The sequence below is a fragment of the Glandiceps talaboti genome, chromosome 7 (genome assembly GCF_964340395.1).
Source record: "Glandiceps talaboti chromosome 7, keGlaTala1.1, whole genome shotgun sequence".
NCBI lineage: Eukaryota > Metazoa > Hemichordata > Enteropneusta > Spengelidae > Glandiceps > Glandiceps talaboti.
The window spans coordinates 13,074,538-13,087,940 of NC_135555.1; the positions used below are offsets into that span (position 1 = coordinate 13,074,538).

At 34.5% G+C, this 13,403-nt stretch overlaps 1 protein-coding gene across 1 annotated transcript in view; it reads left to right on the forward strand.

Annotated features, from left to right (window-relative positions):
• Positions 1 to 12,821, forward strand: part of LOC144437964 (two pore channel protein 2-like) — a 32,548-nt gene extending 19,727 nt beyond the window's left edge. The window contains exons 14-25 of the mRNA XM_078126997.1: positions 915 to 1,034; positions 1,528 to 1,626; positions 2,311 to 2,397; positions 3,047 to 3,099; positions 4,118 to 4,223; positions 5,022 to 5,093; positions 5,675 to 5,766; positions 6,136 to 6,205; positions 6,667 to 6,749; positions 11,069 to 11,150; positions 11,526 to 11,623; positions 11,737 to 12,821. Coding sequence (XP_077983123.1) covers positions 915 to 1,034; positions 1,528 to 1,626; positions 2,311 to 2,397; positions 3,047 to 3,099; positions 4,118 to 4,223; positions 5,022 to 5,093; positions 5,675 to 5,766; positions 6,136 to 6,205; positions 6,667 to 6,749; positions 11,069 to 11,150; positions 11,526 to 11,623; positions 11,737 to 11,815 — 1,041 coding nt within the window. The 3' untranslated portion in view covers positions 11,816 to 12,821. The remainder of the gene's footprint in view (positions 1 to 914; positions 1,035 to 1,527; positions 1,627 to 2,310; positions 2,398 to 3,046; positions 3,100 to 4,117; positions 4,224 to 5,021; positions 5,094 to 5,674; positions 5,767 to 6,135; positions 6,206 to 6,666; positions 6,750 to 11,068; positions 11,151 to 11,525; positions 11,624 to 11,736) is intronic.
• The last annotated feature ends 582 nt before the right edge of the window (positions 12,822 to 13,403 follow it).

The window sequence follows — 13,403 nt, forward strand, 5'->3', positions numbered from 1 at the left end:
GGATTGTACATTGTGAGTTGACAGACCATTGAGATTGTACATTGTGATGTTTGTAGTGAGTTGACAGACCATTGAGATTGTACACTGTTATGTTTGTAGTGAGTTGACAGACCATTGAGATTGTACATTGTGAGTTGACAGACCATTGAGATTGTACATTGCGATGTTTGTAGTGAGTTGACAGACCATTGAGATTGTACATTGTGATGTTTGTAGTGAGTTGACAGACCATTGGGATTGTACATTGTGATGTTTGTAGTGAGTTGACAGACCATTGAGATTGTACACTGTCATGTTTCATCAGTGTTTAGTTAGCATATTTGGTGAAATGCCTGTCTGGATGTTAGACTTAGTTAGCACTCATGTACAGAACAGGTCATGATATTGAAGAATACAATAGATCCAGTCTGCAAGCATATCAACTTGCTTTCATTTGTAGTGTATAGTGTGATTTTTTCCATTCATTCACACACAAAATTTTCATTTATTGACCCAAGTCTAGATAGCTAATACTCACTAGAGTCACTAGCTTAGAACAGTGTCTAAAGTGTTATATGAAGAAATTAAAAAATTAAATGGGTCTTTTCATGGGTAGCTTGGAACCATGTCTATTTCGAAAGGCTTTATAGTCAAGATGTAATCTGTGGCCTCAAATCTTGAGATTCAGTCTCCCAGATAGCATCTAGACTAGACACTTTTATGTCTTTCTACTTATTGGACAGCATGGATACAAAGGTTTGGCTAACCCAGTTAAAGAGAGGGCAAAACATGCTAAACTTGCATAGATTTTCATAAACCTGGTTTCATAGTTGAATCCTAGTATAAATACCTTGGGAACTCAGATAGATTTTATTTACTTATCAACCTTAAATTACAACAACAAAACTTGTTTTCCTTTACCGTACACTTTCCAGCAACCAGAAATGAGATACATTGAAAACGTACACCTGAAGAAACTTCAGTACTGTATTGCCCACCCATACTTCAATTACTTTGGTAATCTGGTGGCATTAGCTAATGTCATCTGTATAACAGTGAGTATAAACAATGTCATTAAATCTACATTTTCAATTGTGAGTACAGGACCTGCTATATCATTAATTGTGTTGCTATGGTTACATAACCAACATTTTATTTCTTGTTCCTTTGCATGAATGGATGATTTAAGAGATGGCATCAGTTATTTGCATGGAGGACTTTGTAATTGATATCCACCTTGTTAATTTCATTCTTTTTCAATTTGATTTTGTTTTTAATACATGTATGATGGTGAGTTGATTACAAGTGTAACATCCCAGCCATAACAGCGTGTGTGCAATATTCTAGTAATACATGCTAAATATTGTATAAATTTAGGTAGTTCCACACCATTGCAACAGTCTTCTTTATGGAACAACTCAAGATGTGCAGATTTAGATTTTAAGATATAAAATTCCATATCAAATGAATAAATATATTCCATTGTGTTTTCAAATTTTCCAGTATTACAATTTGTTACATTCACGTAACTTTTATTTTTACTGATAGGTTGAGTTGGCAGTACAGTATGAACAAGCCCTAAGTTACAGTGATTCTAAGCTAGCTATCACTAACTTTGTCTTTGTGGTCTACTATCTCCTGGAACTGGTATGTTCATTTCATATGGATCTGCGATCTATACCTATAATATATATCGTTATAATGTTTTAATGTTTGGCTCAAGGATATGATAAGATTTCAGGGAATACATGTGTTGAAATTGACACAATCCAAAAAAAAAATTATATTTTCTATGATAATGGGACATAATCTGAGATTAAGGAACTCCTACCTTATATTCATATATAGTCCATGATCAACTCAGTGTATACATATTGTAGATGTTAAGGAAACCCCAGTATGTCATCTACTGTCCTAAAAATGCCAGGAGATGATTTTAATGCCACTAAAGGTTTACATTAATATTATTTTACACTAAGAACGGATTATTGATGGATTTATGTATGTATATAGAATTTTTTTGTAAACCACATTAAAATTCAGGTCTGAAGTGGCCTTGTTACTAGAAAACTGGCCTGAAGTTTTGAAGTTGGTGATGCAACATGGAATTTGGGTAGGCGTGTTGCCATGACAGTTCACTCAATTGGGGGAAAGAGTATTTCGTAAATCACATAAATTTCGTCTCAGAAACAGAGTTTTGTTTGAGACTCCCTCTATTAGTTACTGTCTAGGTTTTCACACCATGAGACCCAAAGACACGCATTGTGAACTGCTTCAATTGAAAGCTACAGACATGGTTCAAGTTTTTCATGTACATTTCTACATTTTCAGACTGTGAAGTTGTGGGCACTTGGATTCCGGAAATACATATCCAGTAAAAGTAATATCTTTGATGCTACGGTAACCATTGCATTAGTGGTAAGTTGGTTACCATGATAGCAATTCTATATTTCCTGACAAATCTCAACTGTGCTGGTACATCATTGTGCCCCAAACTAGCCGTACTACCATACATACATTTGTAAAATTTACCAGTTTGTGTTTTGCATTCAGAACTATATGGTTGTTGATAGCAATGTTATTATTTGAACTATATGTAATCTTTTCAATACAAATTATTTCAAATTCAAGTAAACATTTTTTTACTCTACAGCAGTCTTTAATCTGAAATTAATCTATCAGTATCATACTAAGTTAAAAACAGTACAAGTGATATACAACAAACTTTGTACTGTGGTGTACTAGCTATTAGTTTTGTAAGTTTTGTCACCAGTAGCTATTAGTGTTGGTATGGTAGCAGAGTTTAATAGTATCATCTGTAACCAGTAGGTGTTAGTGTTGCTATGGTAGCATTTTTTGTAATTGTGTCATTTGTAACAGTAGCGTTAGGTATTGCTATGGTAACAATTAACAACATCATAATTTTCACTTTCACAGTTTGTCTATTATTAAATGATCTAGTCCATTAGATATATTGTCTGATTACAAGAATGCATAATGCATCTTATGTTGACTCATCAACTTAACAACTAAAAATTGAATTAAATAAATTTCTGTTAACGTTTAGATTGTTGAAATTTGGCACAGTATACAGTATGGAACTCCATTTTCTCCATCAGGGTAAGTCTTCTATTTAGATTTGATTTGCTAAAAAGGTAAAATAGAGACACTGATTCCAAAATCAAAATTTATTCAACATATATCAAATAGATACATGCAATGCATGTTGAATTTTCAGTTCCACCATATTTGTATATTTCCATGACGACATCTAATTGTGGATTCATCATGTGAGCTGATGGCTTGATTTAAATATGTCTTAATTGTGTATTTGACTAATAACGGTCTGTAAAGGAATGTCATTTGAGACCAGTGTGACAAAGCTGTCATTGTAGACTTGTTGGAGAGAGTGAAAATTCAAAAAAATAAAAATGTCAGTTAGGATAGCGGAAACAGTGTTTGAGTGTTTAGTCCTACACATCTACATATAGGCTAGATGTAGTCTCATGATGAAAACAAACCTACATGAATTGAACCTATTTCTGTGTGTAAATTGCATTCTCAAGGGGCAGCCTAGCTCAAGTCTACTCTAACTGCTGCTATTTTTATGTAATTTTATCCACTTTTGGCAGCTGAATGTAAAGTTTATCATCACTCTCTGACGTATTTTGTATATCTACTGTATGGACATCCATACTTAATTCTATGTTTCTCATCACTGTACCTTTAAAAAAAATGATGGGTTGGTTGGTTAAATTTTTTTTTAAAAACATAAAAAAGTAAGTGTATCTGTACATGTTCGTAATACTTTTCATGTCATAATCATACCTAAACAGTCTGAAAAACTGAGAAATGACAATTTAAGTTAGAAGGAATCTTTGAACCATTTGTTTTATTATATGTTCCCAAATTTCAGCAGTTATCGACAAGTTTCGCTCAGATATGTGCTCGTAGGGTCGCCATTGTACAGTCGGGGATTTTGTGATGATTTTCTAATCCTGCCATAGAGGGCATCAATATGGTTGATCACTCAGTCATGAGAAACATAGAATTATTTAAGTATGGCCACCCTATGTCCCTTTCACAGGAAGCAGCCCTACTCCAGTCTAATGACTGGTTTGTGTCCTTTCTTTGACAGGGAACAACCCAATCAGGGGGAAGGTCAAATATCTTTGTGGGATTTGTTACGAATTGTAAATATGTTGATTGTATTCCGATTACTTCGAATCATTCCACAGATTAGGGTAAGTCATTTTTTCACTGATTACTGTTTTAAACAAAAAACACAGAGGCCTCAATATTTTTGTTGTACTATTTACCGAAGATTGCACAGTGTGAACAAGTGTCAGAAAGTGAATGATTTTGTTACCTTTGTTAACTAGCAAGATGAAAACTTGCTCCCTGTAGTGTAGTGGTTAGAGCTCCATATAAGCAGTCAGGAGGTCATGGGTTCAAACCCCACTGAGATAGGGGATTTTACTGTGCCTGACTCAAACTCAGTGTAATTGTTCAACAGACTCGATAGGCAGGCTGCATCACTCAATCAATTTTGTCTCAAGCATAAGACGAGAGCAAATTTTGGGGGACTTCTGGAGTAATGACTTGAACAGGCAGGGATGATTACTCACATGGAGCTCAAAGGTACCAAGTTTGCTGGGAGGCGTGACTCCAGCGTAACGTGTGAACAGACTCGGAAAGCCTTGACTGTCCAACAGTGACGTGATATGGAGCACACAAATTAGTCCCAAACCTGAAAGGATTTGTATTCGTCTGCATATAAAAAGAAAACCGCTGGTGAAAAAAAAACAAGATAAAGGAAAGCATTTTTAGCAGATAAATAAAATGTCATTGTACTTTTAGCAGGTCAAGTTTGTGAAATTTGAAAGGGTTGAACCTTGAAAGTCTATTTTCAATGACTTATTAAGGAATGAGACAAAAAGTGCCATATGTATATAATTTAACTAGAGAAGAATCCATATTTTGTATTCCAAGTTATAAAAATCAACTATCATGCTCATGAGATCCATTGTTTCTTCTTGTAGTCTATGAGGTTGGTAACAACAACATTGATTGACCTTCTCAAAAACATGAAAGCATTTGCTGGTATCCTAGTGGTAAGTATGAGTCATACAATATAATATAGTCAGCGTAAGTGAGCAGTAATGACTATGAGACATGGTGTCAACTCAGAATTGCGCACAGGTAGTAACAATACACCATATTTTGGAAACCCACCTTGCAGGCATTTCTATAAAAAAAAAATGTTACAAAAGGGCATGAAATGTGTAAAAGTGAGGGTTAATATCGAACAACAAATTGAGGTTAAAACAGCTCTGTTAGTTCCTAAAATTATGTCCAAGGAGTTAGTAGTCTGTTTGACTGCTTTAGACTGCAAAATGAGGATTCTCGCAAATTAAAGGAGGCTGTAATACGCAACTACTGTGCATGACCCTGCTTTCCAAACAGCACTCCTAGTGGCCAAACTGTACGATCTTTTGTTTTTCTAATAAAACTGGCGTATGGCTTTTTAATGGGAGGCTATATTATGTCAAGTGTTTGCGAATCCCATGGAATAAAGTACATGTACTCAGTTTTACTTCAATGCTATCATTTAATATGTGTTTTGTAGGTTTTTTTGTTTGTAACTTTATTCTCAACTCTGAATTTAATTTCAAATATATGGATTGATTTGTAGGTGCTGTATTACTTTTTTGCAATACTTGGGATTGAGTTCTTCAAGGACGTCATAGATTTTGAGAAATGTCAGGGAAACAATACTCTAAATCAGTAAGTTGATAAAAAGATAGTAGATGCAAAGTTCATCATTTTTAACCCTTTCACTTGTATACACAAGGTGTAATTTCACAAATATATGGAATGCATTTAAGAAGCAACAAAATGTATTCTAAGTGGCAGTGATTGCATTACACCCCAAGCTCTTGTACAAACTTGTAAAAATATTTTTGTTAGTTTGAACTTAGAGTGGGTCTGAGATTTCTTAAACAAAGTAACAGCAAACATTAGGGGATTTTGTGAATTGATGACAAAATCTTAACAAAAATGATGATATATATTATGATCTTATCTTCTTTGCTTTCATCATGTCATTAGCATTCAATCAAACTGAGAGTCATTGTGTCAATTTCATCTCTGTAGTTCCGTGTGTACAACATGTGGTACGTATGAAGAGTTGGAATACTGGCCAAACAACTTTGACGACTTTGCAGTAAGTATACAATATAAAGTGGGCTACTTATCTTAATATTATATATAAAATATTGCTACTCTCAAAATCAGAAAAGTGTTGAGAGTGATCATTAAATTTCATGGACATCTTGTCATCATCATCATGGTGTACTACTTTGGGCTGATAAGTCACACACCTCACTGGAGACACAAGTTTGAATAGCATACCTGCAAAAAATTGGAAAGAAGTAAGACCAATGTTGGTGTTTAGTTTTAATTTGTGTCTGTCTATCCTAGGTTGTAGAAAACTTGTCTGCCATTGTTACATCTTGTAGAAATAATAGAAGATAGTGAGCTGTCCCAGATATCTCTAGCATAGCTGTATACATTTCATTGAAATACAAGCTCTTCACAACTTTGGTGAAATACTTTAAATGTATAAACCTTCACACGTTTCTGAAAACGTGTCTTTGTTTTTCACATTATTTGTCCAACCTATAGGCTGCCTTGGTTGTTCTTTGGAATTTAATGGTTGTTAATAATTGGCAAGTTTTCCTGGTGGTGTATTCGACAGCCACAACAGGGTAAGAAAAATTGTGATAAAGTCAAGTAGAGTTGGGATTTCATGATGACAGACACAATGTAATGACAGAGTTTAATCATGGAAGTATCACCCCTCTGATAAATGCATTCTATCGGTAGAGGGCACTATCCAAAGGATACTCCCCACTCCATCCCAATAATCACATTTGTCTGGTATCATGAAATGGGACACTTACTATAAACCTGGACATTTTCGCTAAAGACTTATTTTCGCTTATTTCGCCGGAAGACTTAATTAAAGACTTAATTTCGAAAAGAAAAAGTACCTAGTGATTAAAATGCCTTGTACATGAACACATTGTACCAGTATGTTAATTAAAATTACCGGTAGTGTTTTGGAACAAGCTGAAGACTGTAAAAAGCTCAAACATTTTCTATTAGTGAAAATATCTTTGTTAACAGAATAGAAATGTATGCAATAAGTAGTAATCACAGTGTCTTTACCATGAAATTGGACATCATTACAAAATGAATTGTATGTGTCTGGCCTTTAGAAAAAAAATTAATAGTCAGTGACTTTTGTGTGTCAAGTCTCAAGAAATGGGGCATGTGAATTATGGGATGAGTTTTGTGTGCCTGGTATTATACAGGGTGTCAGTACTATGATATAAAGACATAGTTAAATAACACATTATACTTCAAATACTACATATCAAAACTTCATACTTTTAATGCAAACACAAAATATAAATGTAATCATGTGACGTCCAAAGTATATTTTTGATAGTTTGAAACGAAGGGGACTCACGACATCATAAAATTCTTGTTATTGTTGTTTTTTTGTTTTTTTGTTTTTTTTCTTTGACACCTTTGACCTTGTACATTGTCATTTTCTTGTACCGAAAGACCAGTGGCCTAGCTTGTACACAGAAATAAATTAATTATTATAGTTCAATAAATGAGGGACAGTTTGATATATAACTTGTTTTGGTTCAGGACTAGGAGCAACGTGCGGACAACAGAATTCATCACAAGACTAGGATTACAATCAGTAATTTCCATGTACAGGTGATAAGAGATACTTGTCAGTGACACATTACTGCATTTGACGCATTGCTGCACTTCACACCTACCCAGTAGGATAGAGAAACCTAAATAACAATTGGACAAAATTTGACAAGAAGTCGAAGGTTAAATATAACCTACTTCATGGTAGTTTTTAAATAGTTCATCAAATCTCACACAGGTTGTAATGACTCAAGTATCAATCATCGGAGTCACGTCACATAATGCCAAAGGTTCCTATTTTGAATCGTGATTTTTCAATCCTAATGCAATATTATACAAACAGTGATATCCATGCCTCATTCTGATCAAAATGGAGTATGGAATACCAAAGGATACATTGACAATTTCATATAAGGGCTAAAACAAAAATAATTGTTTGGTTCCAGTGACCTGACCCCACCTAGCTTTTCACTGCCGACCCTGAACATTTGTTTACTTAATTGAGAAAAAGAATAATAAAATCACAAAAAATGTGAAGTCTCATGAGAAATAGTAGATGCAGAAACTGATATCAACTTAAAAAGACAAAATAAAACTGTTCTTCCAATCTGTAATGGCTGTACATCTGATAGGAAGAAATAAACAACACAGTACCGTGGCCGATAACGACTAACCGGTCTTCTAATTCAAGTGTCGGTCTTCTAGTTCAAAAAACCGGTCTTCTAATTCAAGTGTCGGTCTTCTAATTCAAGTGTCGGTCTTCTAATTCAAGTGTCGGTCTTCTAGTTCAAGTGTCGGTCTTCTAATTCAAGTGTCGGTCTTCTAACTCAAGTGTCACGTCCATCTTCTCTTTCAAAAGTTTTCTATACTATACTATACTATACTATACTATACTATACTATACTATACTATACACTATACTCTAGCTATAATACTATACTATACTATACTATACTATGATATGCTATACTATACTGAACTATACTATACTATACTATACTATACTATACTATAATATACTATACAGTACTATACTATACTATACACTATACTATAATACTATACTATACTATGATATGCTATACTATACTGAACTATACTATACTATACTATACTATACTATACTATACTATACTATACTATAGTGTAGTATAGTATAGTATAGTATAGTATAGTATAGTATAGTATAGTATAGTATATAGTATAGTATTCCCGTATTTGTTTGCCCAGAGTTTACTTGTGTTGTTCATCAAATAGAGATGTCAGGATTATGATAGTGGACTCAAGTTACTAGTATTTATTTCTGTTTCATTATAGCCTCTCCTCGCCAGTTTCCCGGTGAAGAATTTCACTTTCTTCAAAATTCTTATTCGTTACTACATGTTCCTATCTATCTGATCGTTTGACCCTTAATGGACCCTTTGAAGACTGAGTCTGGGTGGCATGATTGCCTGTGTAAATATTGGAATGAGTTTTGATATCCAATACTTTGTGTTATTGGTGTCGTTGACATTTGTGGATTGAAAAGATATGTTACTTCCGTATCTGAGCTTTCCAACGAAAATTTGAAAGTTGGATGTATTTGGTTTATTTTTTCACTCAGATTATTTAGTTCGACTTTGGTGCCACAAAATATCACGAAAACGTCATCCCTGAAACGTGTCCAGAGTGATATTTTATTCGTGTAGATTTAAATAATGCGACTTTCCAGTTCATGGAATGCTATGTCGACTATTTCGGGTGAGGTCCAAGAGCCCATGCTACATACACATGTTTGTGTGTAGAATTCTCCATTAAATTTAAATGTGTTTTTCGTGAGAATCACATAATAGTTTTAAGAGATACACTGGTAGTGGTTTTGGAATGCTACAGTCGATTGTTTGTGTAACTGGCGAGTCAAGTGCTTTGACAACTGACTGCATTGCGTCAGACTGCAACATATTTGTGTACATATATACCACGTCTAAAGTGACTAGTATCAAATTTTCAGTAACTACAGTAGTATCTGATGCCATGATGTGATGATACATGTTGTGCAAGTGTGAGACATATCTCGAAAGCCGGACATCCTCACATGAGATCCCATTGGTCTAGTATAGTATAGTATAGTATAGTATAGTATAGTATAGTATAGTATAGTATAGTATAGTATAGTAAAGTGTAGTGTAGTGTAGTGTAGTGTAGCCTGTAGTATAGAAAACTTTTGAATGAGAAGGCGGACGCGACACTTGAGTTAGAAGACCGACACTTGAACTAGAAGACCGACACTTGAATTAGAAGACCGACACTTGAACTAGAAGATCGACACTTGAGTTAGAAGACCGACACTTGAACTAGAAGACCGATTTTTTGAACTAGAAGACCGACACTTGAATTAGAAGACCGACACTTGAATTAGAAGACCGGTTTTTTGAACTAGAAGACCGACACTTGAATTAGAAGACCGACACTTGAATTAGAAGACCGACACTTGAATTAGAAGACCGATTTGTCGTCATCGGCTACGGTAACACAGAGACCATTTGGAAAACAATGGGAAACCTAAACTAGACACTCACACGAAAAAAAAATATAATAAAATAAAATAAAAAATCTACCTACCCCGGTTATTCTAAGATTGAGCGTAATTGGAACCACAATTTTTAATATATATAAAATTTTTAGTATTTCAAGAAATGTGACACTCACTGGCACTGACCTGTGTGTATATTCTTGTTTGTATGTGAATTGGGTGACTGCCTTCCTTGCCGTGCCAACTCATGGGAGAAGGCAGTCATCTGACAGATGAACAAAGGAGAACGTGAAGGCAAAGCACAGTAGATGTGAAATATGGTAAATAAAGCAAATAGGGTCTTCTCCTTGATCACATTGTTACAAATACCAGTTGAATTCAGATGCTATGAAGAAGTTTGAGAGTTCACGTCAACATATTACTTTATTTTGTAAACTAATTTTGTGGGAAAATGGAAAAAAAGGAAACGTGTCGTCAGATATAGTGTTTGGTGTACAAAAAAAATTGTTAACATAAACAACGTAAATATCCTAGACACTGAAACTAGACATTTTGAATGGGAGCAAAGGGAGCTGTCTACATGCTGGCACTTCATTAAACCATCGTTGAACAGAGATGGAGGGCGATATAAATTTCCAATCACCTATGACCCCTTATTAGGCTCACATATCTGCAAGGTCACGTGTACTGAATAGTGGGTCAATCTGTTGACAAAGACTAAAGCGTGCAGTCAAAAATTTCAGGTAAAATTTTCAAGTTGTGTTTGGAACAAAATTTAAATAGAATACTACAATAAATCGTATATTATACTAACATCATTCCTTCTATATTATGATCCAGATGGTCTCAGCTGTACTTCATTGCATGGTACTTCACTTCAGTCCTCATTTGCATAAACCTTTTCACAGCCCTTATACTTGAGGTGAGTAACTATGGCAACGATATACTGTTATCGTAGTTTCAGTCAGTCTGTCAAGCAGTTGATAGATTGCATGTATCCAGCATGATGTGAAGTTCAGGAGTGCTGTATACACTAATTAGAGTGACTCCATTTTTTTTATGTTTCTCATTCCTTTTTCGATTTACAAAAAGAAAAAAGTAAAAAATCATCTTCTTCATGTTTCTCAGCCTCTTCTTTTTCCTCCTCTCTATCTTCTTTTTATTGGATTCCTGATAACAAGCCCTTTCCCAGCTTCTCTATTTTATTGTGCTGTTTTCAGCCCATATGAGTGCTCATTACGTGAAACTGTTGGAAGCTGGCACTCCTAATAAAACTTGACTACCCTTTCCTTTACAGAACTTTATCACCAAATGGGACAGACATCAACAACAGTTAAGTGAAGGACTGCGAGAAGATGAAATAACGATACGAACTACCGTGCATTCTATGTTTAGGTAAGACACAATGGGAATTTGTACAATGCATTCCTGATTTAAAAGTTGACATAAAAGTTGCTTTTCGATGACAAACATATGCCAACGTCTATATATATTCTTGTTTCTCATAGGGACATGTTAAAAGAACCAACTGAAGAAGAATTACTGAAAGAACTTCAAGAACATCCCCACCTAGAGCTCCGACTCTGACAGTGAAACCTTCCCAAGATGCACCCATTTCATCCTAGGTGTCATGATAGTTGACCTCACCTTTTGACCTTTCAACTTGACAGTCTTGAATAATACATTGTGTTTTATAAAAAAAACACTACTTTATAAAGAATACTGAAGTGAGATGTATAACACTCTCACTAGTGATTGTGCAATGGAAGTTATATGTGCAAGGATGATTAGTTGTGTGTTTGAAGGGCTGTATTATGCTGAATTTATGTTTTTAGGGAAACCTTTTGCCAGGGGATGAGGGGTACTCCCCAGATTTTGAGACAGGGATGTGGAGCCCAAATTCAAACAAAATATCTACCCATAATCCAAAAACAGATCCATTTTTTAGGGATTTTTCAATCACAATCATCAGGTCAATTAGATGGTATTCCCCAATATATTTCTTCGTTCAGCCAAGGAAAATATGAGTGACAGGCTAAGGGCCTTTGTAACTACGAGTCGCTAGACGAGTCGTGGCAACCCTTAGGTCATGAGTATTTTCCAGCTGAATGAAGAAAAGATATTGGAGAATAACATAATTACACCATCGAAAGAAAAATCAGGGAAAGTAACGGCAATTTTGAACATTTTGACTCATATTTCAAACCAGCAAAACCAGTGACATAGAATGATCAGAGTATACATTCCATATTTTTTGTTCTATGTAGCTCAGTATGGTATAATCACCTCTACTTTGATGCTGTGAAGGTATTTCTTAAGCATGCAGACATTTCCCATGTTATCAATCCATGATTTATAGGGAGTTTCAGATGAAAAATCAACCCTGTTTTTATGGCACTTTTTGTGAAAAAGTGACCCATTTGGACAGCACACACCTATAGTATATACCTTTCTATGGGAGTACTACTCCTTCCCACCAGGACTTTTTGCTGCATAGCAAATGGTACCTGAAGCATGACTTGCTATTGAAAAAACAACTAAAAACTGATATTCAGGCATTCTTAGACATGAACAAAGTGATTACATAATTAAATATACATAATACAAAACTGTGAAGGATACCCCCCCCCCCCCCCCCCAACCATACCAGGTCATTTTTAATGTCATTGAAGGTATGTAACATTCTGAAAAGTTTCGTCAATATTTTGTGAAAGTATTTCATGAAAAAGTGTATGAACTCAGCCCATGGCTTCTTTGGCTACAATTTCAATTAAGTATGCTCTCTTCACTTTTCTTCAGTAACAATGTCCATACTGCATTCGAAATACTATAATTGTTTAAATTTTTTTTACAATTTTATTTAAATTGTGGTACAGTGCTTACATTAGTCTAAATTAAAGAAATACTAATCTAAATGCACTACAAAGACAAAAAACTTTAAAAGTTTATTTTTTGAAAAATGATTTTAAAAGTATACTAGGTTAAAATGTGTATATACAAATAGTATGAAATATCTTTTGAGATTGAAACATAACATCCCTGATATATGTAAATATTTTATTTTTAAAAAAGCATCAGTTAATATTTTTTTTCAATGGGTTTCACTGAAAGCAAACTGATGCAGTCACACTGTCGTGTATTGATGTAATTCCATATGCTTGAACAGTCTCTATTT